The following is a 27,390-nucleotide window of genomic DNA, read 5'->3' on the forward strand; positions in this document are numbered from 1 at the left end:
CCCTCTCTATAAAAAGAACTCCACCCAGTCCATATTTTGGGATTCTCTATCCGAGGAAAAGATATTATTTCAATGGTCAAATTTTGAGAAAGAGAGCAATTCAGTAGTTTTCGGCACCTCTAACATACCAATTTGTCAAGTATCAATTAGGTATGATCATGGCTCGAGGTTATGGGAATTGCAGGTTACTGTCTTTCAAGTAGAAATGTACATTTTTTAGTTTATTTCAATGCGAGGGATTTGTTTAGTCAAAATGGAGTCCACCAATGTGGTACTAGTTGATATAACAACTCCCCTTCTTGAGGCTAAGAGAAGGCTCTAAGGTGAAGCCTTAATAAAGTTTAATAATTGAAAGAGGTCAAGCAGACTATACTGTTCATCCCAATTCCAATTGTCAATATTTGCTGTGAGGAGGAACCGGTAAAGGAAGCTCTTCAATCTCTGCAGGTTCCAATCGACAGAAATAAATCTGAGTGGGGTTTGGAACTAAAATGCCAAAGAGAGAGGAGCATACTAATTAAGTCAGAGGCTCATATGTAATCCTTACATATTCTAGTATGGGCCGTGCTTTAGCTCAAATTATTAAACAAAGAGCCCTTCATTAGATGATGTCTCTTATTGCAAGATGTCCGCTCTTTATCACATTGCAAGCCACAGTCTGCTGCAAATGCCCACTGGTTACTTGCAAATCTATGGAGGCAAATTATCATCAGCTTACTTTTTAATCAATATGGATTTCTGCCATTCAGTTTCATATTAATGTAATGGCAGGAGAAAAAATAGAAACGAACAAACAGGTTATCTGAACCGTGCAACCTATCAACATCATATTCCTACACTACGAAAAGCCAAATGAACCAATATAAAACTTGATTATAATGCCATCAAACCCATCAGAATGTGTACTTAATGGAACATCTCCATTCTCGACAAAATTCTGGAAAGTGATCACCATTTAAAGATGCAAACGTGTCGAATAAAATGGGCAGGGATCCTTGCTCTTAATCTGACCAGAATGTAAGCAGATGGACAGGACTTTGTACAAGAGAAGCCTCCTCAAAATTAGAAAAGTAATTCATCCATGGATATTAGGGAGCTATATGATTTCCAGCACAAGGGATAAGCTTGTTATTCATAAAGCTGTAGTATAGTCATTCCTGATTTTGGCAGGACAAGGTCGCAACATGTGAAAATTAAAAGAGGGACAAGCATATCATCCAGAAGGCAGAACGTACAGCGCTTTTTGGGCAGGTCAGGATCACGACATGCAATCTTGTTAGACCCTTTGTGTATCACCTTCAATCACCAACCCTGAAGTAGATTACCTCCTGCCAATACATGATCTTACACTCATGATTGGCTTGCCCACATATAGGTGCTTGCCTTTGTTCCTTGAACTCACTGATACAACTCTTCAAACTTTTTGTATAAAGGCGTACTCAACACTAGTACAAGCAGATTTTCAGATTCCTGTTCAAAACTTGTTGGTGAAAATGGTCCCCATACAGCTCCCAAAAATCATGCCTGTAGTGGAACCATAAAGAAATAGGGTTGATGGACCAATCAGTAGATACGTAAAGTCAAGAGATATACCATGTAGCCCTCGGTATTATATTCCAACGTGGACAATCTTTACAATGCTCTTACTTGACTTGAGGGATACTGAAAAGTGTGAGTCCTTTGGCGTCTTCTTGCATATCCAAAAGCAGAATAGAGAGGCACCCCAATCCCAGAGCACCTATGTCTATAAGCTTCTTCACTCTGTGAACACATAAAATCAACATCAATCAAAGTGTGCTCATGTATGATTGTAATACCTTATACAAATATTCTAAATTTGTCAAATACTTCAAGTAACATGCTAGGTCAGCATTGGCTGCTTAGTAGGCTACAACATAGCTGGTTTGCCTCATCTATTGATTTCTCTTCAGCAAGCATTGGCAATGTGAACTCCAAGTATGTAACCTATACAAATTCTGTGGACCAAGCACCCCTCTCAAAAAGCATAAAGCTGAGACACTACGAAACCTGCCTTCCATTGCCTGCATACAAACAGGAAACATTTTTGCAGGTGTTATCCCTGCAAGTCATGATCTCTACCAAATTGGCGCCATTTGAGAGAGGCCACAATATATCCACATGTACGACCCACGAGTCCTGCAGACAATACTTTTAGGCAAAATCCTCAATTTAAAATTCATACAGAAAAGTTCTTTTATGGGACCCACTCTCTCCTTAATCCAAGCCCAGAAATTTCCCGCCCATGGATTAATCAGCATGTGAGAAAGGCATGTGAAATGCAGTTTAAGTTTATCTTAGTCAATGTACACCCCTTCAGCCCCTGGTTCTATTGTCCTTGTGTATCATCAAGTAAACTCGAGAGATTCAAAGGAGACTTTGAAGTATAGAAGTATTCAAGCTGAAAAAAGCTAGACCAGGATGATAGTATTTGGCTTGTTATACAAAATACCCCTAGACAGACCAATAGGAACAGAAACACAGTGAGGCCCAATTTCAACTTATTTCACTCTGAATCTCTTCATTGGTTTGACATTTCAATGCCATGTAGAAAGTATTGCAGGTTATCGAACGCTGAGTCAGTGAAGGGGAAGCCCCCACAAATGCACCATCATCTATCAATCACAGAGGGCCAGCGCACTAAAGGATGCCTCAAGTCACAGCTTATGATTTTAAAATGGCAGGAGAAACAAAATGCAGCAATTCAAGTATTCAAATATGAAATACAAAAGTTTGGGTGCCCTCAGGGTACTACCGCATGCAGCTTGACCATTCCCATTTCTACTTCGTCTCTATTCACTTCCCCTCTGTTCATCAATGCCACCTCTCATAATGCCCCCCCCCCCCCTTCTCCCCCCCGCCCCCGGGCTACATTTTAATTCCCTTTGGGCCTTGGTGCTGCTTCATTGTTGCTTAGAAGGGCCTTCTTCCTGACTTTTGGCAGTGGAAGTGCCCACCTCCAGCCCACCAACCCCCTTTCTCGCCACTCCTGCTGCTGCACAACCCTATAACAGGGCTGTAGCCAATGCCTCCTGGCCCGACTGCCCCTCTACAAGGGCCGACCTCTACTGCCCTACCATGGGCCGACCAGCAGGCCTCCCTCAGCCTGTAAAGGGCTGCTGGGGGCTGGCAAAACAGCACGAAAGGGTGGCCACACTGGCCCCCCCTCCTGGCCTCCACAGTGCGCAGCAAGGAATCAGAAGGACTGCTCCAGGGGGCTGCCTACGCAGCACATAAGCAGACCCACCAGGGCCCCGAGCTGCAAGGGATCTGTGCCGTACTGACTGGCACAGATCTGCTCCTCCTGCAGCATCCTGGCCAAGCCTCCAAGGAGGCTGATCTGCCCCTGGCACATACACCTGGATCCACCAAAAGAGCCTGGCCCAAGTATGCATCCATCCCCCCTCCTACTCTACCCTCAAAGGGGGCTGGCACACCCACAACAAAGGCCCTCACTCAACCTAGCCTCTCACAAGGCGGGCACACCCACGAGCAAGGCCCTCTCTCTCTAAGTGACATTAGGAGATGTTGACCTCCAACACCCCCTCTCAGCTCCTGGATGGAACCTGGACGCCAGGGAGCTAGGGTGTGCCACTGGAACAACTAGAGGAATCCGTCGTGTGATGCTCCAATGCTGAAGACCACCACAAGTGCTAGCAAGAATCCTCCTCTTGGCATGAACTGCCTCAGCACGATCACTGGAAACCTGGTACTATTGCTCCCAGGCCACAGGTTCTAGATACACTCCTCTAGTCCAGACAATAAGTCATTTGGTACAAAAATCCAATTGATACTGCCGTCTGCTTCCCTGCCTGGGCACCTGTATCTCAGAGCTATACAGCCCCCTCTCAGGTCCAAACTAGCACACTGTCTCCAGATCCATGAACCTCAGTGCTCCAATAACAATAGGCATATAACAGCTCACAAGGATCAATCAACTGTGTCTGGATTCGCGCACTGGCAGCCTTCTAACCCATCTGGATCTCCAGTGGCTCATCAGACAATAGCTGCAGCAGAAAGCAAGGAAACCCCCTCTCGATCTGCCAGGTCATAATGTCCAAACAAGATACATACTGTCACCTGATTCAGCGGGAACAACTCCTCGTGGCTCGAGGTCCTGCACAGGTTCGATTGTACGGACGCCAAGTGCTCCCAGATACTCTTGGCCACCATCATATGCTTCAGGCAATTAATCACCTAAGGAGTACAATTAAGAAAGATAAACGACCCTACCCTTGCATTGACACGATCCCAGAGCTGAGACACAAGGTTGGACACAAGGGGATTAGGCCTATCAACTCCCACCAATATGAAGTATGCCTAATCATACGACTGTAGCACAGACTCCATTGTAACATCCTCCTAGAATCTTGGAATAGGTAAGATTAAGTGAAAAGACTTTGGACTTACCATATTTATGCCTTGTTCGGACAATTAAATTCATGAGAATTGTGTGATTACGCATGCCCTTATGATTTAATTCATATGAATTGGGGGTGGGAATGTATGGATGCAAGAGCTTGATCTTTTTATCTTAATTTTGTATATAAGAACTTTGGTAATTTATTATTTCATACTAATCCTTTCCTTATGTGAAGGAACTTAAGGCCAAAAGAGAATATGGCCACGTGTGGGATCAATCAATGTACAAGAAGCCTTGAAAGGATGATAAAGATGCATCAAGATGGAACGGCGGCCAGACTTTCCAAAAAGAGAACATGAAGAGAGGGGCGTTGGAACCCCTCAGAGAGAGAGGTAGAGGAAGTCCTTCTCGCAAGTAACAGAAGAGCTCAAAGGCAAGGAAAGGTCATCAACCTTGCAAGTCAATCACCCAGGTCTACACAGTGGACTCTCGGGGCCCTGAGGGGAGGGAATATCTGTGATCTGCGGTGAATTTTCTCCATTTTGGGCTAAGAAACCCAGTGGAACGGAAAGGGGAGGCTGGGAGGCAACACCCGAAGGAAGGGTGACGTGACATTCCTTCTAGGAGCAGGCTATCGATCAACGTGGTGTTTTCAATATTGCAAGTGTGTGCGCTGGTCTTCCTTTTGATATAAATTAACTCGACCTGTTTGGTCATGAGCTATCACGCTGGCTTTCTTCTCTCTTCTAAGAATCTTCTGTTTTAAGGAAGGCTCAATCAATCTTACTCCTCTGCTTTTTCCCTACGTGATTTAAGCTTTTTACATCCCTGACAGCTGGTTGCAGGCTTTATTTATGAAATCCTTAAGTACAAGTTCCCTTTGATTGGAACGTATGGCAATATTTAGGGGCCGAGAGTACTTACTCTGCATAATATAGATTCAGATAGTCCTTATTTGTATTGTCGCCAAGTCATGCCGCTTCTTTCTCTTACCCAACGTAACCTTCATAACGCTGTGAATGTCATGAAAGAAATTCTAGGTAATTTCCGGGTCGGAGAAGAGATGCTCACGCCAGTGGAACGTGAAGAACCCTGCGGGATTAGACTTGCTGGTTTTTGGGGAAAGTTAGTACCTATTACTAGCGTCAGCTACATGTAATTGGATCCTCAAAGAAATCGGTTCTATTCCGTATCAATGAGGTTGGCATAGCATAAATTCTGCGTAGGTCAAGAGCTTTGTGTTTGCAATTGCTTAGTTACATGAGTAACAACTCATTTGATTAGTCTAGTAGCGCTCCCCTTTTGTTAGCAGCGTGGTTATTATGTTGAAGTCCTTTTCAACGTATGGGAGAGTACCAACCCTTGCGTAGGACTCGAATTCTCAAGTTATAACTTCGCAAACTATGTTTTGTTTAAGTCTGTTTACTATTGTCAGAAACATTACTGCCAATAATGCAATTAAAATCAAGCTTTAGATGAGATTTTCTCAGTTCCGTGAATCTCCTCTAAAACTCGATGTACAATGTTTGTATGCAGCTTTTTCAGTTATTAATCATTTGCCTTTGATCTCCTACTACTTCATGAGTACTCTATATCCTTTATATCTAAAAAAGATTGTGATATGTATCGGATCGTTCCTCTATCAATGACTCATATATAGTTGGCGTCTTAAACTTATAAGTTATGCTATACTACGTCAATACCTCTGACAATTAAGGGAAAATTTTCAAGGGAGAGTTATATTTAAGTATATATGAAAGTACATCGATCGCATGATAATTAGGAACTTCACTTAATATAGGATTATAAATAAAGTTCCCCTCCTAAGCTAAGAAAGGTCCCTTTCATGGTAAGCGCAAATTCAAAAGATATAGATTTATATATATGAAAGGACAATAAATAATTAATTGCTCAATTTTTCAACATTGTTAGGATAGGGTTTAGTAGTGAGTGTAACATCCACTGAATCAAATGAACATAGACTTAACGTGTAAAAGAAGGGACCTTATTTTCTGCAATTGTTCCTCTGAAAGGATGTCACGGTATGTTACAGTTGGTATCAGAGCCAAGGCTGATAAAGGATCTGATTTCTACTCACGATTATAATTACTTACATGAACGTGGTCCTTTTGTATTCAAAGCTCTTAGACATTGTGGTGATAAATCCAGCACGATACGAGGTCATTCCAATCTATGAGAAGGGGAAAACAGTTTACCAGAGGGTGTGGATCCCCTCTCAAGGCAAGAAGATTCGAAGGCCAACTTGGTGTCGCTATCTGAAGATTATTCGAGCTCAGAGGCACTTCTCTGATCCTGATCACCAACCTAATGCTGATTCCAAGCCCAACCCTGATCCTGATTCTGATCTTAAACCTGAACCCGAACTTGATCCTTTTCCCCCTCACCCTCAAGTTGAAGGGACTTTCCTGAACCTATAGACCCCTTGGCTGTAATCATGTGGCGTGCCCGAGATGAGTGCCCCATAATGACTTACGTGTTCTATACCCACATCATTGCAGAAACAGGAAGTATGCAGTATAACCCAATCACTCGATCTTTTACAAATTGAGGGGGACTCTATCGAGTGGGGGGAAAATACCAAGAAGTACATTGTGGCGGCAATCTATCTTTGTGAGCTTGGACTTGTGGACTGGATTGACCTTCACTATATGTATTGGGGTTGGGCTACCCCACCCTGGTAGAAATCCTAAATCTGTGCTCTCGTTTCCTCCCAAGGGAGAAACTTAGGCTCAAGGCTAGCGATGGTTCTTTTAAACCCTTGGTAGGGTTTAATCACTGCCGAGAACATGATAATTAGTTTCTCTCAGAGGCAAGAAGTTGCTATAAGGAGGAGACTTTTGCTGTAAATTTTTCAATAATGAGTCTCCTATTCTAAAAAAGAAAAGAAAGAGAGAGAGGGTTTTATGTAATAGGGAGACTCCCCTGTAATATGTTTCAATAACGAGTCCAGTTTTCTTTTGCAGTTGCAAAGGAAAAAAATTAACCTTTAATTTGTAGTTCACTTAAGAGAATTGGAGAGCATTCTTAGACTTACTAAAAGGATGTAGACTTCATCCAGTTTTTCATGTAAGTAAAGGAAAAAAATTAACCTGTATCATTTTGCAATTGTTATTATTATTACTTTTCCCACTTGTAATTGTTATCACTATTATTTCTTTTCGGAAAATATGTTAGAAGTTTTTTTTTAAGATTTATTCTCTATTAATCTCGTGCAGTTTTCTCCCGTAGTTGAAGGGCATCATGACTTCTAGTCATGAAGTTTATCTGGACCTCCATGGGAACACAGTCTCAACCGAGACCGTTCAGAAGTTAATAGAGGAAATCGCATCCCTTAAAGCTACCCTTAACTCTCGAGGGGTGGGCTCCCAAACAAATCCTGACCAAACGGATGGCAATGAGGACAAGGATATTAGTAGGGCTTTAAAGAGCTTCAAGGTCAAAGACTTTGAAGGTAAAGAGGTTTCGGGAGAAGCACTTAACTCATGGATAGAGCATCTTAAGGATTATTTTCTAATGGCACATACCTTGGAAGATATGAAGGCTAAAGTGGCTAATCTACACTTATTGAAGAAGCCAAAATTTGGTGGAGAAACCTCAACCTCACTAAGGAACTAGCAAGGGGAGAAGTATCGTGGGAAGACATGAAAGACCTACTTATGGAACGGTTCAGTCCTCCCGACTACAATATTGAAAAGATGAATACTTTCTTTAACCTTCGACAAAATGCTCTGACAGTCGATGAGTATTTTGCTAAGTTTGCCTCTCTTCAAAAGTATCGTGGGAAGACATGAAAGACCTACTTATGGAACGGTTCAGTCCTCCCGACTACAAAATTGAAAAGATGAATACTTTCTTTAACCTTTGACAAAATGCTCTGACAGTCAATGATTATTTTGCTAAGTTTGCCTCTCTTCAAAGGTATGCTCCTAACTTAACGACAAACCAGAAAACCACCAGGTTTGTTGAGGGTCTAAATTTTCAAATAAGATATCTGGTGAAAGGCAACAGACCTACTTCTATTTATGACGCCTTGTTACGTGCTAGAAGCTTTGAGAAGAAGAAGAAGGAGAGGAATCCTCATGTCCTCTTTAAAAAGAGAAATGGAAATTTAAGTTCAATAAGGGGGATAAACGGAGGAAGTTCTATCCACAAAGTACAAATGAGTCTTTGTCTAAGTTTAGGAAGCCAAACAAGGATGAATCAAACTCCACGTGGTTATCTGACGAAGATCGAAGTAGGGCCTTGGCCCTTGAGGCAAGGATTGTGCTTCAAATGTCTTGAACCAGGACATCGAGGATTTGAATGCCCAAATGTCAAGCTCACATTGACAAAGGGGAGAAGAGGAGCAAAAGAGATTACTGCAAAAGCAAAATATCTCACATTAGGAGAAGAAATGGAGGAACAAGCTCGCGTCTTCGCAGCAATCGAGCAAGTCAAGGTACACAAACAAGCGAGGTGAGAGGTATGATTTCTTCCCTGCCCCTAGACTTTTTGATTGACACAAGTAGTACTCACTCTTTCATTTTATCCCAAACATTGAAATTGCTAAATTTAAAAGGTGAAAAGAGGCCTCCCTTAAATGTTGAACTAGCTAGTGGAAGAACGAGCATGACTACAGAAGTTATCACGAATTTATTGTTTGATTTAGATTATGAGCCGTTCAAGGCTACTTTTCAAGTCGTTCCATTAGAAATTATGATGCAATTCTAGGCACGGACGGCTTGTTGCCCACGAGGCACACATATTTTGTTCTAAAATAAGTTTATTAAGATCCGCATCCCTAATGGACAATAGAAGGAGTTTCAAAATCAGGAAGTCTTAGAAGATCCCATAGTTTTAGGGAAGAAGGGATTTCAAAGAAACCTGAAGAGAGGTTTGAGCAAAATATTTTTGATCCAAATTAACCCCTTGGAAAAAGAAATAAACTCATGTTTCCCTGAATGGCTCCATGAGTATGAAGACTTATTCCCTAAGGAGCTTGCTGAACTTCCCTCGAAAAGAGACATTGATCATCCTATTGACTTGATACCCGGAGCTCAGCTGATCTCCCAAAGTCCAAAAGGAGCTTGCTGAACTTCCCCCGAAAAGAGACATTGATCATCCTATTGACTTGATACCCGGAGCTCAGCCGATCTCCCAAAGTCCATACATATATTTTGTTCTGAAATAAGTTTATTAAGATCCGCATCCATAATGGACAACAGATGGAGTTTCAAAATCAGGAAGTCTTAGAAGATCCCATAGTTTTAGGGAAGAAGGGATTTCAAAGAAACCTGAAGAGAGGGGGCAAAATATTTTTGATCCAAATTAACCCCTTGGAAAAAGAAATAAACTCATGTTTCCCTAAATGGCTCCATGAGTATGAGGAGTTATTCCCTAAGGAGCTTGCTGAACTTCCCCCGAAAAGAGACATTGATCATCCTATTGACTTGATACCCGGAGCTCAGCTGATCTCCCAAAGTCCATACAAAATGTCTGTCCCTAAGGCCATTGAACTTAAGACCCAGCCAAATCTCCTTTTGAAGCAAGAATTCATATGCCCTAGTACCTCACCTTGGGGGGCACCCGTTCTATTTCAAAAGTACCCTATTCCAAACAAGTACTATTGAAAACAAGTATCCTATTCCAAGGATAGATGAACTCCTTGATAGGTTGCACGGGGCACAGATCTTCTCAAAGATTGCCCTTAAGTCATATAATCATCAGATGAGGATTAAGGAATCAAATATCCCCAAAACAGCTTTCAATACCCGCTATGGTCACTATGAGTGGGTAGTTACTAGTTATGTCATTCGGACTCACTAATGACCCTGGAACTTTCAATTGCCTTATGCTCCGTGAGCATTTAGATGATTTTTCCTTGGTCTTCTTTGATGACATATTGATCTATTCAAAGAATAGAGAAGATCACGAAAGACATTTGAGAATGGTCCTAGACATTCTAAGGAAGAACAAACTTTATGCCAAGAAGAGCAAATGCTCCTTTTATACAGAACAAATGGAGTACTTGGGACACATTATATCCAAAGACGGGGACAGGATGGATCCAAGGAAGATTGAGTCCATTAGAAATTAGCCCATCCCAAAGACAACATGTGATATTAAGGGATTCCTAGGTCTAGCTGGATTCTATAGAAAATTTATACAAGGTTTTTCCACGATTGCTAGGCCTATGACAGATCAACTTAATAAAGGAACTAATGTGAATTGGACCTATGAAGGTCAAGAAAGCTTTCAGGCCCTAAAGGATGCCTTGACTACGGCCCCATTCCTTAAATTGCCTGAATTTGACCAAGATTTCTTTGTAACCACCAATGCCAGTGGAGTAGCCATTGGCAGAATACTCAGTCAAGGACAAAGACCAATTGCCTAATCTAGAAAGCTGAAGAGTGGGGAGAAGAATTACCCAAGTCATGATCTAGAACTACTGGTGGTAGTTCATGCCTTGAGAGTCTAGAAATATTACTTACTCGGAAAAAAATTTAACCTTTTCACTGATCATCAGAATCTCAAGTGGATTTTTACTCAACCAAACTTGAATGCTCGACAAAGGAGGTGGACTGCCACTATTTAAGAATATGATTTTGATATCCACCACAAGCTTGGAAAGGAAAACATCGTGGCAGATGCCTTGAGTCGTAATCCACAATTCTATGTAGTTTCTATGATTGAAAACCCATGGATTCAGGAAATCAAGGAATGGTTAAGCGAGGATCATTATTTTGGTCCTATATTAAGAGGAGAGAACCTAAATGACTGGAAACTTAAACATAACAAGATGGGATGTTACTTTATAAAGAAAGAGTATGTATCCCAAATGTGTCAAAATTACGAGACACAATCTTACATGAGTTGCGTGACTCCCCTGTTGCAACCCATCTAGGTTTCTAGAAAACCTATAGTGCGGTGAAGACTCATTTTTATTGGCTGCTAGCTTACGTGCCTTAATATTCTATTCTAGTTTCATATAATGTTGAATTAATCCCTATAATAGTCAACACACTGCTTATCTAACTCAAAACAATGAGGATTTGTCAATATTTCAAGCTAGGTTATCAAAAAAGAAGTAAAGGCTCATGAAAATAACAAAGTATACCTTAATTCGATAATTAGCTTTCTAATGATGTGTTTGGAACACGGTGGACAAGTGTGAAGATATTGATTGTATTTCCAATGGTGTGAGAATGGTTAAGCATATTAAAATTAATGGCATGTGTGTTCCTCTTGCAATTAACATTTCTTAGAATGAAGAGTGAATAGAGAACAAGCATAAATCTTTCAGAATCCTTCACATAATTGGAAAGGAGAGGCTAGGAGGCAACACTCGAAGGAAGGGTGACGTGGTGTTCCTTTTGGGAGCAGGCTATCGATCAGCTTCTCTTTTACAACGTACAATGTTGTTTTCAATATTGCAAGTGTGTGCGCTGGTCTTTCTTTGGATATAAATTCATTCGAGTTGTTTGGTTGTGAGCCATCAAGCTAGCTTTCTTCTCTCTTCTAAGAATCTTCCATTTTGAGGAAGGCTCAATCAATCTTACTCCTCTGCCTCTTCCCTACGTGATGTAAACGTTTAAAGTCCCTAACGGCTGGTTGCAGCCTTTATTTATGAAATCCTTAGTACAAGTTCCCTTTATGGTGCTATTTAGGAACCGAGAGGACTTACTCCGCATAATATAGATTCGGATAGTCCTTATTTGTATTGTCGCCAAGTCGTGCCACTTCTTTCTCTTACCCAACATAACCTTCATAACGCTGTGAATGTCATGAAAGAAATTCTAGGTAATTTCCAGGTCAGAGAAGAGATGCTCACACCAGTGGAACGTGAAAAACCCTGCGGGATTAGACTTGCTGGTTTTGGGGGAAAGTTAGTACCTATTGCTAGCGTCAGCTACAAGTAATTGGATCCTCAAAGAAATTGGCTCTATTCCGTATCAATGAGGTTGGCGTAGCATAAATTCTGCGTAGATCAAGAGCTTTGTGTTTGCAATTGCTTCGTTACATGAGTAACATCTCATTTGATTAGTCTACTATGTTTTGTTTAAGTCTGTTTACTATTGTCAAAAAAATTACTGCCAATAATGCAATTAAAATCAAGCTTTAGATGAGATTTTCTCAGTTCCGTGAATCTCCTCTAAAACTTGATGTAAAATGTTTGTATGCAGCTTTTTCAGTTATTAATCATTTGCCTTTGATCTCCTACTACTTCATGAGTACTCTATATTCTTTATATCTAAAAAAGATTGTGATACGTATCGGATCGTTCCTCTATCAATAACTCATATATAGTTGGGGTCTTAAACTTATAAGTTATGCTATACTACGTCAGTACCTCTGACAATTTAGGGGAAATTTTCAAAGGAGAGTTATATTTAAGTATATATGATAGTACATCGATCACATGATAATTAGGAACTTCACTTAATATAGGATTACAAATAAAGTTCCCCTCCTAAGCTAAGAAAGATCCCTTTCATGGCAAGCACAAATTCAAAAGATATATATATATATATATATATATATATATATATGAAAGGAAATAAATAATTAATTGCTCAATTTTTCAACATCGTTAGGATAGGGTTTATTAGTGAGTGTAACATTCCCTGAGATCCACTGAATCAAATGAGCATATACTTAATGTGTAAAAGAAGGGACCTTATTTTCCGCAATTGTTCCTCTGAAAGGATGTCACGGTATGTTACATCCATCAAGACCCGCCAAACATCGTAATTGAGGCCATCCAATTTACAGTCGATTGGGAAGGTGAGAAAAAATGAAATTTTTGGTTTGCTCTCTGCCATCTCAGTCAGGGTAGACATGTCGGAGTGAAGAGGAGATCATACTGGAAGAGAGAGTGGATGGGAAGAAGGTAGAGAAGGGTCATGACGGAATAAAGGAGAAAGAAAGAAAGTTTATGAAAGTCTTCAAAAAACCGATGGGTCTATGAGACTATGAAAGATCCTGATACAAACAAGCTGTGTGGGTGGAGCTACTAAACGAGCATCCACTCCAATGCAGATGCAAATGATAGGTGCTGAGTACTACATAGTCATTGTATATGTGATGAGAATAAGCAAAATGAGGATTACAAAACAAGGAAAAGTACCACTGCAATGCCCTTAACCTAAGAGCCCTTTAACATAAGAGTCCTTATGAGTCAGCCAGCCAAGCAACTCCGGTACATATTTGAGGGATATTTGGGACACCACACTAAATTTATAAACATGGCCAATTGGCTAGCCAAGTACATGTTAACAAGTTAGGAATTTTTTATATCTGTATCAGATGGATGTAAAGAGCTACTATTGTTTGACAGTGATTTCTGGTCCCACAGCCTCCCCCCCCCATCAAATAGGCATGTGCACCCATGGATGCATTCACAAACACACCATGCTCATGCCACAATGCATCCTTTATTTGTTTCTTTTTGTCAAACTATGCATATAAACCTTGAAAATTAAATAATCAACAGATCGAATTGCCCAAAGAATTACCTGTTTGGTGTGCCTGCAGCTATACACACGCATCCCTCTAATGCCTTCACCTGCATTAAACAACATTTTTTTAGTGAAATAGTATATATTAGATTGACCTCTCTAGCATTCATGAACTGAAGACACTACCCCAAAGATATTTAACGTGCACCATTCCGCCTATCATAGTTTTTGTCCATGCAAATGGTGCATATGACTATGGTAGAGCTGGAATACATCACCAAACAAAGGGCTCAATCATGGAGAGAGAAATTTCCCATCCTCCTACTCATAAGGACATGATAACATACAAATGCCCATAAAAAAAGGTCTTCAAAAAGCTAAACACTGGTTATCCAAAGGTAAAATGTGGTTATCCAATGGCAAAAAGTAGTATAACTATTTACCAAATATAAAAAGAACGTGGACACTCATTCGTTCCGCTTTTTAAGAAGCACTTGTGGGACATGGATGTGTTGGAAAGTAGAGGTCAACTCCCGACCACGAGGACAACGGGGAGTCTGACGTGTAGAAGTGTCACAGGAACGTGAAAAGTGATGTACAGTATTTTTGTAACTCAACCCGTTACCCACACTTAACCCAGGTTGACCGTGGTTAAGTTTAGTAATAGTTTGGTCGTGAGGGACTGGCTAGAGGAAGTCAAAAGTCCCTAGGGGCAAAGTCTAGGTGCACCACTAAGCTCGGGTCAGCCAGAGCGGGCTGAGAATGGTTGGCCATACAGCAGGCGATAGGCAATCAAGTCAGCCAACCCCACAGACTGGTCCAGCCCAGAAAAGGATGGCTTGTTTAGGCCCCAATGGCAGCCCTTGTCAGCTAGTCCTTTCTTCTTGGGCTTGCCTCTCCCTTGCTTGCCCTTACCTTTGCCTTTGGTGGTGCCTTCTTGTCGCTAACATCCTCATATTTCTGTCATGCTTCCTCATAGATCAACAACTGACCAAGCTCCTCGAAAGTCAACTGCTTCGAGTTCTCTCTAGCTGTCAAGGTTGTTACTAATCATTGAAGGTCCTACAGAACTTATTCAGCATGAGAGTGGCTAGCTGATCATTGTCCACCTTCTGACCTACGACGGTCGGTTGATCTTTCAAAACTCTAATTTTGACCAGATGACCTCCTTCCATCTTCAGCATGAACTGGTTTTGAAGCATGAACAACTCGTATGAGACAGCAACCCATATTCGTTGTCTCATACAAGTCTTGCAGAATCCGCCAAGCCTCAGATGTAGCGCCTGCCAATTGAATGTGCATAAGGATAAGCACGTTCTCTTATATCAGTTGGACTGCTTCTTTGACTATTATGCCTATTGCTTCCTTTTCATATACGGGCTTCACCCACCAAGTGACTTTGGATCTTGATCTTCCAAATTGGATAGTTGTCCCCATCAAACATTCCAGTCATACTGAAATTTGGAATTGGCATCGAGACACCATGTCGCACCATGTGATTTACTAGTAATTATAAGAAGGATAATTGCCTGCTGCCCATTATACAGCCTCCATCAGTCCCTCCCTTCTTGAAACCGGCCTTCAAAGAACTAAAGGGCAGTAATCTTCATCTACTCAATCATAAGCCTCATAAATAGCCACAATGCAAGCTTCAGTCACTTCAGTCACTTAACAATACTTAAAAATAAACTTCAACAACAACAATAGGGAGGCTAGAATGCCCCTGCTAAGTGAAAACAGTACACAACACGCCCACTGGCCCCAAATGACTTGGCGCCCCTTTCGATATTTATTTAATGCTCCTGAATGGAAATGCTTTACACCAGGGGTTCACCCCCGCACTGTTCTTCTCTACAAATCCTCTAACTGTCTTCTGGGCATCAAATCCAAGTGCACCACTAGAATCCAACTGGCAAGGCAATCTTAGGCATCCACTTCTAAATTGACCCAACTGAAAGGCATCCAAGCATCCAAACCACTAGCAAATTGTACCCAACCAGCCTCAAGGCTATCACATGCGTCCACATTGTCCTTAAGCCTTTCCCCAAGAACACCCTTGCCTCTGGGTGCTTGCTAGAACCTGAGAGAGACCAGAATGGACTGCAAAACAGCACACATGCACTGCAAAATGCTTCAAAGCAAGAAATGCAGACAAATGGAAGTCCAAATCCAAAAACCCATTGTCTGTGGCTGAGGGGCGAGCTCTGTTTTTCGTGCCTATCCCTTGTCAGGCCCCCAGCAGGGTGTAGGAGTCTTCCAGCTTCCAAGAAAAGAGAAAAGGAGCAGATAGAAGGCGGAAGGGAGGGCAAGAAAGAGCTGTAGAGGACAAAAAGCTGCCAGATCTTCCCCGAAGTCTTTGCTCGAGGATTTGTGCCAGGAAAACCTCCTCAGACGTGTGCCCTCCTCGAATCTCACGCCCAAAAGAGTCCGTACAGCCGCCTGGATAAATGCGCTAGCAATCCTGCACGGCAGTTATACAATTGCCTTGAGACTCATGCCCGTGGCCTCGGGCTTTGTGCAGCAGCGTAAAAGGGGGAGGAAGCCAGCTAAAACGTGAGGAGTGCAGCCAACAGCAAAAAGAGCAGGAAAGAAACTAAGCCTGATGTTGAAATCTGCCCATAATGCTTCTGCTAGGCCTCATGACGGTGAGGGAAGAGAGATGGTAGGTGGGAAAAGGCATGCCCCTGCATGCATGACACTTGGCCCTTCATTAAAGCTCTAACCCACCTGACCAAGGACAACGTTGGTTGTCCTTGGGCCCAACTTTAGACCCCTCTCTAGTGCCTTTTCCTTGCCCCTAGGACCTAGTGGTACACCTAGACTTTGCCCCTAGGGACTTCTAGGAAGTTTGCACTTTCTCTAGCTAGTCCCTCACGACCAAACTATTACTTAACTTAACCATGGTTAACCTCAGGTTAAGCGTGAGTTGAGTTACAAAAATACTGTACATCACTTTTCACGTCCCCGTGACATACCCTCCTCTCAAAACAGCAAAGTACCCAGGTTGCTGCTGGAAACTTACAGTGAAAGTAAAGAAAATAGGCAGAAATAGCCCATACCAGAATATACATAATCTGTAAAATACAACCTTGCAATGAACATATGGTGTAGGAGAGCGCGCCAGTCCATCCATAGATCAATGCATCCTCTCGGGGGAGTGTCTAGAACACCCATCAAGGAGACCTCACGGCAGAAATACTATAAGCAAGCATCTCGGGTGAGACAATCGGTGCCACCAAGCGATCTCCAGATACATGAGCAGTCTGAATCAAGGAAGGGGAGGTGCTATCCTCCTCTCGAGCACCAAGCAATGCTCCAGATCTCTGCTTTGCTGAACCTGTAGGAGCCTGCACCATAGTGGGCTCGAGCTGAAATGCATCCCGGTAGACCTGCAAAATCTGAGGTGATTCTGCCAAATCACCCTCCTCCATCCACTTTGCATCTAGTGCAGGATAGTTCCTGAACTTCACCAGGTAGCGACAGGAAACTCTACCTTTTACTTTTCTTTGCATATGTGCCAAAATTTGTTCCGGAACCAAGATTTCATCCAACTCTTCGACCTCAGGCTGATCCTCATGAAGCAGGTCAGTAGGCACATCGCCATGTAAAGGCTTCAACAAACTCACATGAAAGGCATTGTGTATGGTCCAAGTGGCAGGTAGCTTCAGCCTGTAAGCTACATCATTAATGTGTTCAAAAACCTGCAAAGGACCATAGTACCTCTTCTTCAGCTTTGTGTACACTTTGTCCTTGCCTTTCATCTTCCAGAGTCATGCTTTTTGGAAATGCAGCAGAGCACCCAATCTCCCTCTTTCAAGAGTAACTCGCGGCAATGCTTATCTGCTGCCCGTTCGTGCTTCTCTTGGCTTTTCTAGATGGCTGTTTTAACCTTTTGGTAAGCAATATCTAGACTTCCCATAAATCTGTCCGCTTCAAAAATCTTCTCTTTCATATGCAGGATGGTACCTTCCGTTCTCCTGCCACAATTTCAAAGTGTGCTTTCCCTATGGATGAATGTACAATGTTGTTGTATGCAAGTGGCAGAAATTACTCCCATGTCGATTGCTGATCCGAAACATAAGATTTGAGAAGATCAAGGGCAATGGAGTTGGCTTCTTATGACTGCCCATCAGATTCAAGATGGAAAGAGGACGAGAAATTCAGCATAGTACCCATATTCTCAAAGATACCTCTCCAAAAAATACTTGTCATCCGCGGATCTCGTATCACTGACAATTGATTGAGGCATCCCATGATGTTTGAACACATGAAACATAAAAAGTCTTGCCATCTGGACTGTTGTAATCTTCTTCAATACGGGAATAAAATGGGCCTCCTTGCTGAATCTGCAAATAATGGTCCATATCCCATCATGTCCCGATGGTGTACGAGGAAGATCGAAGATAAAATCCATGGCAATGCTTTGCCGGGGTCGATTGGGAATAGGTAAAGGCTGCAGCGGTCCAACCGGCTTTTGTCTGTTATATTTCACCTTTTGGCAGGTGATGCATGTCCTGACATATGCCTCGACATCCTTCCTCAATGCTGGCCAAAAGAAATAATGCTCCACAACCTCTGTGTCCTGCATAAGGTGGGGTGGGTTGCCTCCCACGGCCGCATGCCGGGGCATGACTCTCTGTTAAAACTTTTGGCCTCAATTGTCTCATGACACACTCTGCCATGCATCATCTAGAAAACCCTCCTTGAGAATATAGTGCTCATGCCTCTAGCCATCGATCGATTGATCATAAATCCGTGCAAAATCAGCATCATTGGCATACTGATCCTTCATGGCATCAAGCTCATCATGGTATGCAAGGGTAACGGCTGAAACTTGCGGCTTAACAGACACTGCATCTGGGGTGGGCTTTTGTGAAAGTGCATCTGCAACAACATTCTTCTTCCCACGCACATGCACAATCTGAAAGTGAAACATCGAAAGAAAATTTGCCCACCTCATATGCTTCTCTAGTGAGAAAGTGCTGCAAGGACTAGTGATCAGTCAGAACATGAAAATCAGTGCCTTAAAGATAATGCTTCCAGGTCGAAAGAGCATGTATGACAGCCAACATCTCTTTCTCATAGATCCCGAAATTCATTTCAGCATCCTGGAGCACTCCACTCTCGTATGCCACTACTCTTCCATCCTCCATAAGTACCCCGCCTACGCTTGGACAGCAAAAGAATTACGAAGATCAGGCAATATGATTACAGGATCGGAGCAGAGCTTCTCTTTCAGATTCTCAAAAGCTACAATTTCTTTGGGACCCCATCTGAAAGTGAGCCCTTTCTTCTGCAAGGCATGGAGTGGTGATGCAATCTCTACAAAATACCGGATAAATCTCTTGTAGTACGAGCAAGAGCACAAACCATAAAGGCTGCGTACTTCATGGATTCATTGGAGTAACTGATTGGCTGAGCTCCGGCCAAGCCATATCCGCATCACACAAAGGACCCATCTCTTATGTCCGTATTCCCAACGTTCCAGCCAGCTCTGGAGAAATAAAGTCGGCCTTGGCTCCTGGATCAACAAACATTAGAGCTGTTTGGTGGAGATAACTCTGTAGCATCTATTTTCTAAACAGCCCCGATCAGGTTTGGCGAAAGACCAGCAGTGGGTTTGGGCTTCTTATTCTTCTAATCATTCCTCTCCTCTTCCTTATGCTCACCCTGCTCAGTAGGAGGGAACTTCCTCTTCCTGTGGCCCTCCTTGCAAATATAACATTTGTTGGCATCATAAAGAATTTGATTTACTTCATCTGACATACGAGTACAAGACGATACTCATCTCTGTCCTGCAACAAACTTTGCTTTCATAGGTTGCGAGAGCTTTCTGAACTTCTTAGGAGATTCCGTCTTGCTGCCCTTTGACTTCGATGTCTTCTGTTGGCTACCTCTGAACCCAGAAACCTTCCCCTTCATGAGTGCATAAATGGTAGTGGCATTCTCAATCAACTGGGACATACTGGAGACCTTTGTCTCTATGCAGTAGTCCCGAATCTCATTTGGCATCCCACAGCAATACCTTTCAATTTGCTCATACATAAATACATACTTGTAGGAATTTGTTGGCAACAAGGCTTCCCAAAACTTCTTATTATAGTCTTCCAAATTTCTGCAATTTGCTACATGCAAATTGTACCAGGCGGTCATGATATCTACCTCGAAAGTGGTAGTTAACCATGCGGCTGAGAACACCTCTTTGAATTCAACCCATGTGGTAGGTGCTCTACCCTGCAAAAGTAAGTTGGTCCACCATTGGAGCGTGTTGCCCTTCAAAAAGGTGGCTGCCTTTCGAGCTCTAGAAGACTCTATAAAGTGTCCACCTGAGTAGGCAGCATCAAATTGTTACATGAATGTCAAAGCCTTCAATCTGTCCTGCATCCCATTGAAGGTTTCAAACTTCACAGCTGCCCCTCCCTCCTTATAATCTTTCAGCTTGCCTTTAGGGGTGAGGTTATCATAAACGGGGGGCTGTAAAAAGGGCAGAGTCATCATTGCTCCCGCATTTGGAGCCATTCCACCTGTACCCATGGTGGGGTTAAACATTCTGGGTCCCACTCCCTGCATCTGTGGCATATTCCAAGGATTACCCATCATCCCAGGCATACTTGTCTACATCCCAAGTTGCATCCCAATGTTTGAGTACATCATATTGGCATTTGCAGGGGGCATTCCACCCATCATTTGCTGATGGAAATTCTGCATTCTGGGCTGCATGCTGCCAACAAAGCTGCTTGGCATTCGGGGCCCTTCTGTGGGTTGTCCCACCTTTGCCTGAAAAACTGAGCCCCCCTCCAAAGTATCCTGGATGCATCATGGTCTGAGGAAGGACTTGCTGTCCTTGATTGACTAAATGAAAATTATTGGTATTACCCGCAACAAGGGTGACTATGGGCATCTGTGGTGGCTGTACATTGAAAGATACATGCCTGTGAGTCTTCTTATGCTTCTTCTGCTTTTTGGATCTTTGGCAGGCTTACTACAGTATAGGCCCAATACTCTCTCTTTTTTCATTGGGTCAGATTCTGGGCACTATGGACCATTTGGAAGTAGGAGAATCAGGTGTTCTTGGGACAGCCATTGCTCCAACCTTATGAGTTTTTTAGAGCATCATTACGACAATCTCTGTATGATGCTTGTCATCATGATGATTTGGATGTATCATCTTTAGAGGTGTTTTCCCATTGCTTTTGATTTTTCAGAATAGTCTTTTCTTTAGACTATTCTCATTGTAAAAACTTTTCTTGATATAAATATAGTGGTTTCACCAAAAAAAGTATGTCATATGAGCTGTAAATTTCCTCTCAGCTCTTACAGACCCATCTCTAGGAAAGGCATTCCTATTCATTTTTCCCAATATGCAGATGTTTAGGAGTCGTCTCCAAAGAAGGCATATCATGTACCATCTCATGTCTCTGTAACAACTGCAAACTGCCATATTTCACATGACCATACGTTGCATGCCGTAATTCTGCATTTTTCATTTCAGAAGTCATTGTTGCCACACATGCATTAGACATATTGCTGTCATGTCTGTCCAGCTGGTACAAAGCTTGACTCAAAGTGCCTGTACTATATGGCTCTATCCTTGACAATGCACTTATCGTGTTTAAAAATGGTAGCATAGCCTCTTTTCCCAAAACAGGACACAGGAAAAGTAAATTCTTCTTAATTATTGGCACATACAGGACAGTTGGAAGGCATAAATCAGTCCCATTCTTGATGACAAAAAAATCCTTCCAACTCCCTTTTAGGGAATATGAAGAATTGTTGGCACAAGACACTCTTTTGCCAATGGGAGCAGGCTACAAATACAAATAAATTCTTCCTGGAAGTAATGTGCCATCAAAACGAGGCTTATTTTTGCAGTCAGTGCACAAGGCTTGATCACCATGATGCACATCAATAGAAATATTTGTCCTTGTTTGTTCTTTTTGCAATAATAGCCCCACAAGTTCTTGAAAAGTTAGGTGGAACTATACTATGCCACATGGACAGATTTAGAGAAGTATGAAAGGACAAATAAGTCTCTGGCATAGAATTCGGAGTTGTACATATAAGCTGACTATGACTTATAACTCCATCAATGTTCAACAATGGTTGTCTAAGATCTTGGATCTTAGTCAAATAATCTGACATTGAGTTACCCTTAAGTATCTAGCCACTGTCAAGTTGTCCTTTTAAGGAAGAGACTCTGGCTTCATTCCTTACCTCATACAGATTCTCCAAGGTGTCCCAAGCTTGCTTGGAAGTCTTGGATGGACGGACATGAGGTATGATGAATCTCATAAGAGACAAGGAAATGACTGACCAAGCCTGGTCATTTCTAGTATTCGATCCTGAGTAGTAACAGCATGTGCAACTGATGCATCTAGACTCACTTGAGCCTGCTTTCTTTTATGGGGATTCCCTCCTTGCAGAGGTGGAGTAGCAATTACTGCATATCTATAACAAAACCCCACAGACTCTTTGCAACCAATAGATTCTCTACTCATGAATAATTGGTAACCATCCAATGTATCCTCCTAAGCAAAACTCCAAAAACATCTCATGGATTATTCCATCTTCAAAGAGAAATGCACAAACAACTCCAAAAATTCATGTGTTGTGAATTATATTGCACCAACAAAAGGACACTGTTCCACAAGCCAAGGCTAGGCAATGCAGCCTGAATATATTAGTTTTGAACTGAAAAAGTGGACTGTTTGAGCATATCAATGCAGACTCCACTCTACCCCAAAAATGCACTATTTGTAAAATGTTTCTTGAATCTAAATTTTGTAGCAAACTATAGCAGCTGTGTTAGAATTATTGCTATAATTTAGCAGTGACCAATGCAATGTAATAAGTAGGTTAGGGGCACTTTTCCCTCACTTAGAGGTTTTTCCCCCTAACCACAGTTAGTTCACTAACTATGGTTAGTGAAGTGATAAGGTTTTGTCACTTAGACCAAACCCATCACTCAGTTCAGTTGTACTACACTCATCTATTTGCAACTAAGCTTTCAGCTCTCACTCTCTCCTGCTTCTTGCTCTCACTGTTTCTCTCTCTCCCATTCTCACATTTGGTATTAGAGCGGGTTGACCCTGCTCTTCTGCTTCTCACCTCCAGCTCCTCCATCAGTCCACCGTCCGTACAGATCGTACGGACTGATTCCGTACAGTCCTGAATATTACCTGCGCTACCATTCGTCATCGTCATCGTACAGTTCGTCGCCGTACAGCTCCGTACACAGGCGCCGTACAGCCTGAAGCCCCGTACGTACATGCGCCGTACTACCTGCTCCGCAGGTATCTTCGCCGTACAGACCGTACGGCTCCTGCACCATATTCCATACATCGTCGCCAACCTTCGTCTGTACAACCCGCACGTGTGGCAGTACAACATGCGTCGATCGTACAAGTGTAGTACCTACCGTACATGTCCGTACATTTCGTACAACCTGCAGCAGACAGTACAGTACGGACATCCGTACTTTCTGCGTGCAGCCCATCCGTACAGGCACTCTTGAAGTTGGTCGTTTGGCAGGTACACTTTGCAGGAAGCCATTGATTGGCAGAGCAATTCTTTGGACAGAATTGAGCACATTCTGTGAATTGGGCATTTTGTTAGATTTGGGGCTTTTGTCCATTGTTTGGCACACATTGCAAGCAAATTGCAAAGATTGGACAAGAAATTTGAGCTTTTGCAGGAGATTAGCTATTTGGGTGAAATTTGGCTTAATTTCAACTCGAAATTTGGGGCTTTTGTTCAGAAATTGCGGATTTGGCGCTTTTAGTAAATTTGCCCCTTTTTGGTTGCAATTTCAAGCCACTGGGGCTTTTGTGTTGGGAGAGCAATTTGACAGATTTCAGTTCACACTGCCTTTCTGTGAGTGTTTTGAAGCACTCACCATGTTAACAAGGATAGCGAAAGTGAGAAAGGGAGAGAGAGAGGAGTGCACATGATATAGCTACCTGCACACTAAGTTTATTGAACATGAATATGAAGATATACATGTGAACCCATTAGGGTTAGGGTTAAGGTTAGGGTTTGCCCCTATGCCCTATGTAGATGGTGCAATTTACACCATCCTAAAAAATTTAATGCCAGTTCATTTTTGTAGATTTTGGAGTAAAGAAAAATGAGAAAATAGCAAATTTCTTACAAAGACCCAAAACGAGTTCCCTTTTTTCCTAATGTTAGATAGTTTCTATGTGTGAGAAAATACCTCAGTGAAGAATGATCTATTTGAACATAAAAATCAGCACCCAATGATTAGTGTTTACACTATGATGGGGCAAGAATTATAGCAAACATCTCCTTTTCATAAATCTAGAAATTCATTTCTGTAGGCTGCAACACCCTGCTCTCATAAGCAACGACCCTTCAATCCTAAATAAGAATGCCTCCAATGCTATTCCCACATGCATCACACTAGATAACGAAGGGCTTTCTCAAATCTGGCAAGATTAACACAGGGTCAAAGCACAACTCTTCTTTTAGCTCTTCAAAAGCTATAATTTCTTTGGAAGCCCATCAAAGCATCAGTTTTTTTTTTACACTAGGTGCTGGTGTGTGAGTGAGTAGCCTATATAAGGCTTGTACTTCTCATGATTATGAATAAGATACCTTTCATTATATTTTCATTCATGTATCATTTCCTCACACCCTAACCTTCTCTCCCTCTCTCTCCACCATGTTTCTGACAGAGCATGCCACTATGCTCGAAATCCGGGGAAAGGATCTTGACAGTATGAAGGCATAGTATGCAGATTCAGCAAAGTTTGGCACCCAGTTCCAGTTAGTCACGACTCTTGCTCTAGGCCATTACTCATTAGAGGACGAATAGCTTTTCTATAAGAAAATATCTTGTGTACTCAGCAGTTGCTTCTCCATGATGCCCACGACGCCCTTACCGGTGGTCATAGAGGTATCAATGGTACTTTAGAGAAGTTAGAGCGCTATTTCTACTGGCCAAAATGCGAATGAATGTATACGGCTATGTTCATAATTGTCAGATATGCCAAAAGGTCAAGGCTTCCCACAAGAAGGCAGCTAGCTTACTTATGCCATTGTCAATACCCAATGGACATAAGTATGGACTTCATGGAACCACTTCTAGCATCCGTAGTTACGCATAACACTCAATGTCTTACTATTTTTTATCACTTTAGTAAATATTGTATGCTTATTCCCTACAAGCAGACGGCCAACGTTGAGCACGTAGCTCATTTGTTCATAAAGTATTGGTATCCCATTAGAGGGTTGCCAAGGACCATCACACCCGACACAGATTCCAAATTCACATCTAATTTTTGACGAGCCCTGTTTGATAATTTTCGTACTAAGCTATAGATGTCCAGCGCATTCCATCTGCAATCAAATGGAGAGACAGAAAGGTAATGGTATGGAGTTTTATATTTTAAAATCATATTGTCATGATGCTCAAGGAAAGTGGGAGTAGTTTCTTCCGCTTGTGCAGGCCATTTTGAACGATACCTATTCTTCGAGCATTGGTCGCACGCCTTATGAAGTGGCGTTTGGAAGGCGGTTTACATCACTCCTTACCAAGATAGTATCTCCATTTCTTGAAGCCAACAAAACCACGGAATCTATGGCAGAGATTACAGAGTCAATGAAAACCCGCATTGCCAAAGCTCAAGCATCGTACACACGCAAATGGCTTTGCTAGTTTATCTTTACTTTCTCCATTGGCTCTCCCCTTGCAAAGTATGTATCAAGTTGATGCATCCACTTCTAATCACCTAAATAATCCAATTTTCAACATCCTCCTAGAACATGTTGTGGGCATAATCTGATGAAGCTAGAGTATATGAAGGGGATATTTAGGGTCATTTCTTTTTTTGCTTAGTGAGTTCACCTCTTCCGCTTTATTCAAAGCATCATCCTTACAAACATGCTCAACTCCATCCTAAGCAACTGCTACTTTGTCCTAGCATTACACGTACCTAGGTCATTCATAACATGGCTTATGAAGCTTTAGGAACCCATCTGTCGTGCCTCATGAGTCATCATGCTTCCTCTCTCCTGTCACCACTTGTACCGTTTTAACTTTTTGTTGAGCATTAATTAGGACTGCCTTCTACTACACAAGTGTTACTTTCTTTTAAACCTTGAGAGGAAAAGCGTTTTGTGGAGCACTTCTTTTGAAACAATCTTTTTGGGATTAATCTAGCAACCAATCCTCAAACCCTTCTGGATTGGAAATCCATCAATTTCTAACTCCCACTTCCCATTCATTTTGCATATATGTTGAGTTTTTGGTGCATTACATACATGAATTGCCAAGTGCGAATGGCCCATAGGATGTAGGAATGCTAAATATGATCCACAGTCACTTTAGATGAGGAGCCACTCCTTTGGACTCAAAGGGAACTTAATTGATCTATGGACTGTACCATGTTGGTCAGTGAAGGAATCAAAACTAGAAGAAAGCCATTATGTAGCCATTACTCAATCATATTAAACTAAAGAGAAGCCAATTCACAAGTATCCAAACATTTGTTGATTCGTGATCTGTTTGGAGAAATGTGACAAATATCCAAACATTTGTTGATTCGTGATCTGTTTGGAGAAATGTGACAATAACAAAACAAACATGTCCCAACAAGACAAGGGTCAAAGGAAAGGAAGGGAAAACCACCTGCTCTGTCACCTTGATATGCTTTGCAAATAATTTGGCCAGCTTATATTTTTGGGTCAAATCCTTCAATCCCCTGCAAATCAATAGTTCTTATCAACCTTCGAAAGCCATTTCTTTATACGAGTTCTGCAATTGGCATAGCTGCTTTTGAAGAGACTGTTACTTGAGAAGTTCAACGCAGCGTGAGGCCGAGCCACAAATCACAAGCAGCGCCGGGCTTCCTTTCTCCTTAATGGGAGGATTCTCTCCACTCAAAAGCGCGTTCATCCACGACTCCCCTAAGATGCTTTTGACATGCCAAACCAGATTGTCAGCAGCGCGGTCTCTTTGCTCTGACAACTGCACAAGACTGTCCTCTGCTACACACACACCACGCTACCGTTACGCACAGTTCGTATGCTTGTAAGTCGAAAGTATCTTTAAACGTATGCTTGTAGGTCGAATGTATTTTTTAAATACTTTCATAATCCGAATAAATCCTTGACGGAACGGCTTTCCTCAGAGAGAACCAAGATGATAACCTGGGATAGGATCGAGCTCAAGATGAGACAAAGAGGACCCACGCGCTGAGTGGAATGAGTCAGTAAGCCACTTGGCTTGATAATCAAGAGCTTTCCATTGTACCGCAACTGCTTTTGTTTCCGCTGTATTGGCAAGCCGCAAGTTTCCCTTCTTCTCTCTGTTCTTGTGCTTCTTTTTGAGTTTGACAATCTTGCGTCCCTTGAAAACGGAACCACTTCTGGAAGGTCGTACCCTGACATCAGGACCCTGCGCAACCATTTGGATCAGCCAAATCTTGTCTGCCCTGCTTGGTTCACGTTGTCCGCAGTGCGCTACCTGCAGTGCCTCATTCGTCCCCCCAGTTGTTATCCATGTCACTAAAACTAAATTTACAATCAATA

At 42.2% G+C, this 27,390-nt stretch overlaps 1 protein-coding gene across 1 annotated transcript; it reads right to left on the minus strand.

Annotated features, from left to right (window-relative positions):
- Positions 1–879: 879 nt before the first annotated feature.
- Positions 880–27,390, minus strand: LOC147903238 (U3 containing 90S pre-ribosomal complex subunit). The gene is made up of 6 exons (XM_087372757.1): positions 27,010–27,390; positions 26,652–26,844; positions 26,489–26,561; positions 13,897–13,946; positions 1,648–1,761; positions 880–1,524 (listed from the first exon to the last, which is right to left on the minus strand). Exons 1-6 carry the CDS (start codon positions 27,266–27,268, stop codon positions 1,446–1,448), a joined length of 768 nt encoding a protein of 255 aa, XP_087228883.1. The 5' UTR covers positions 27,269–27,390; the 3' UTR covers positions 880–1,445.

Source organism: Dipteris shenzhenensis, chromosome 3 (genome assembly GCF_047967505.1).
Source record: "Dipteris shenzhenensis isolate YYH24624 ecotype China chromosome 3, Dip_SZ_1.0, whole genome shotgun sequence".
Lineage (NCBI taxonomy): Eukaryota > Viridiplantae > Streptophyta > Polypodiopsida > Gleicheniales > Dipteridaceae > Dipteris > Dipteris shenzhenensis.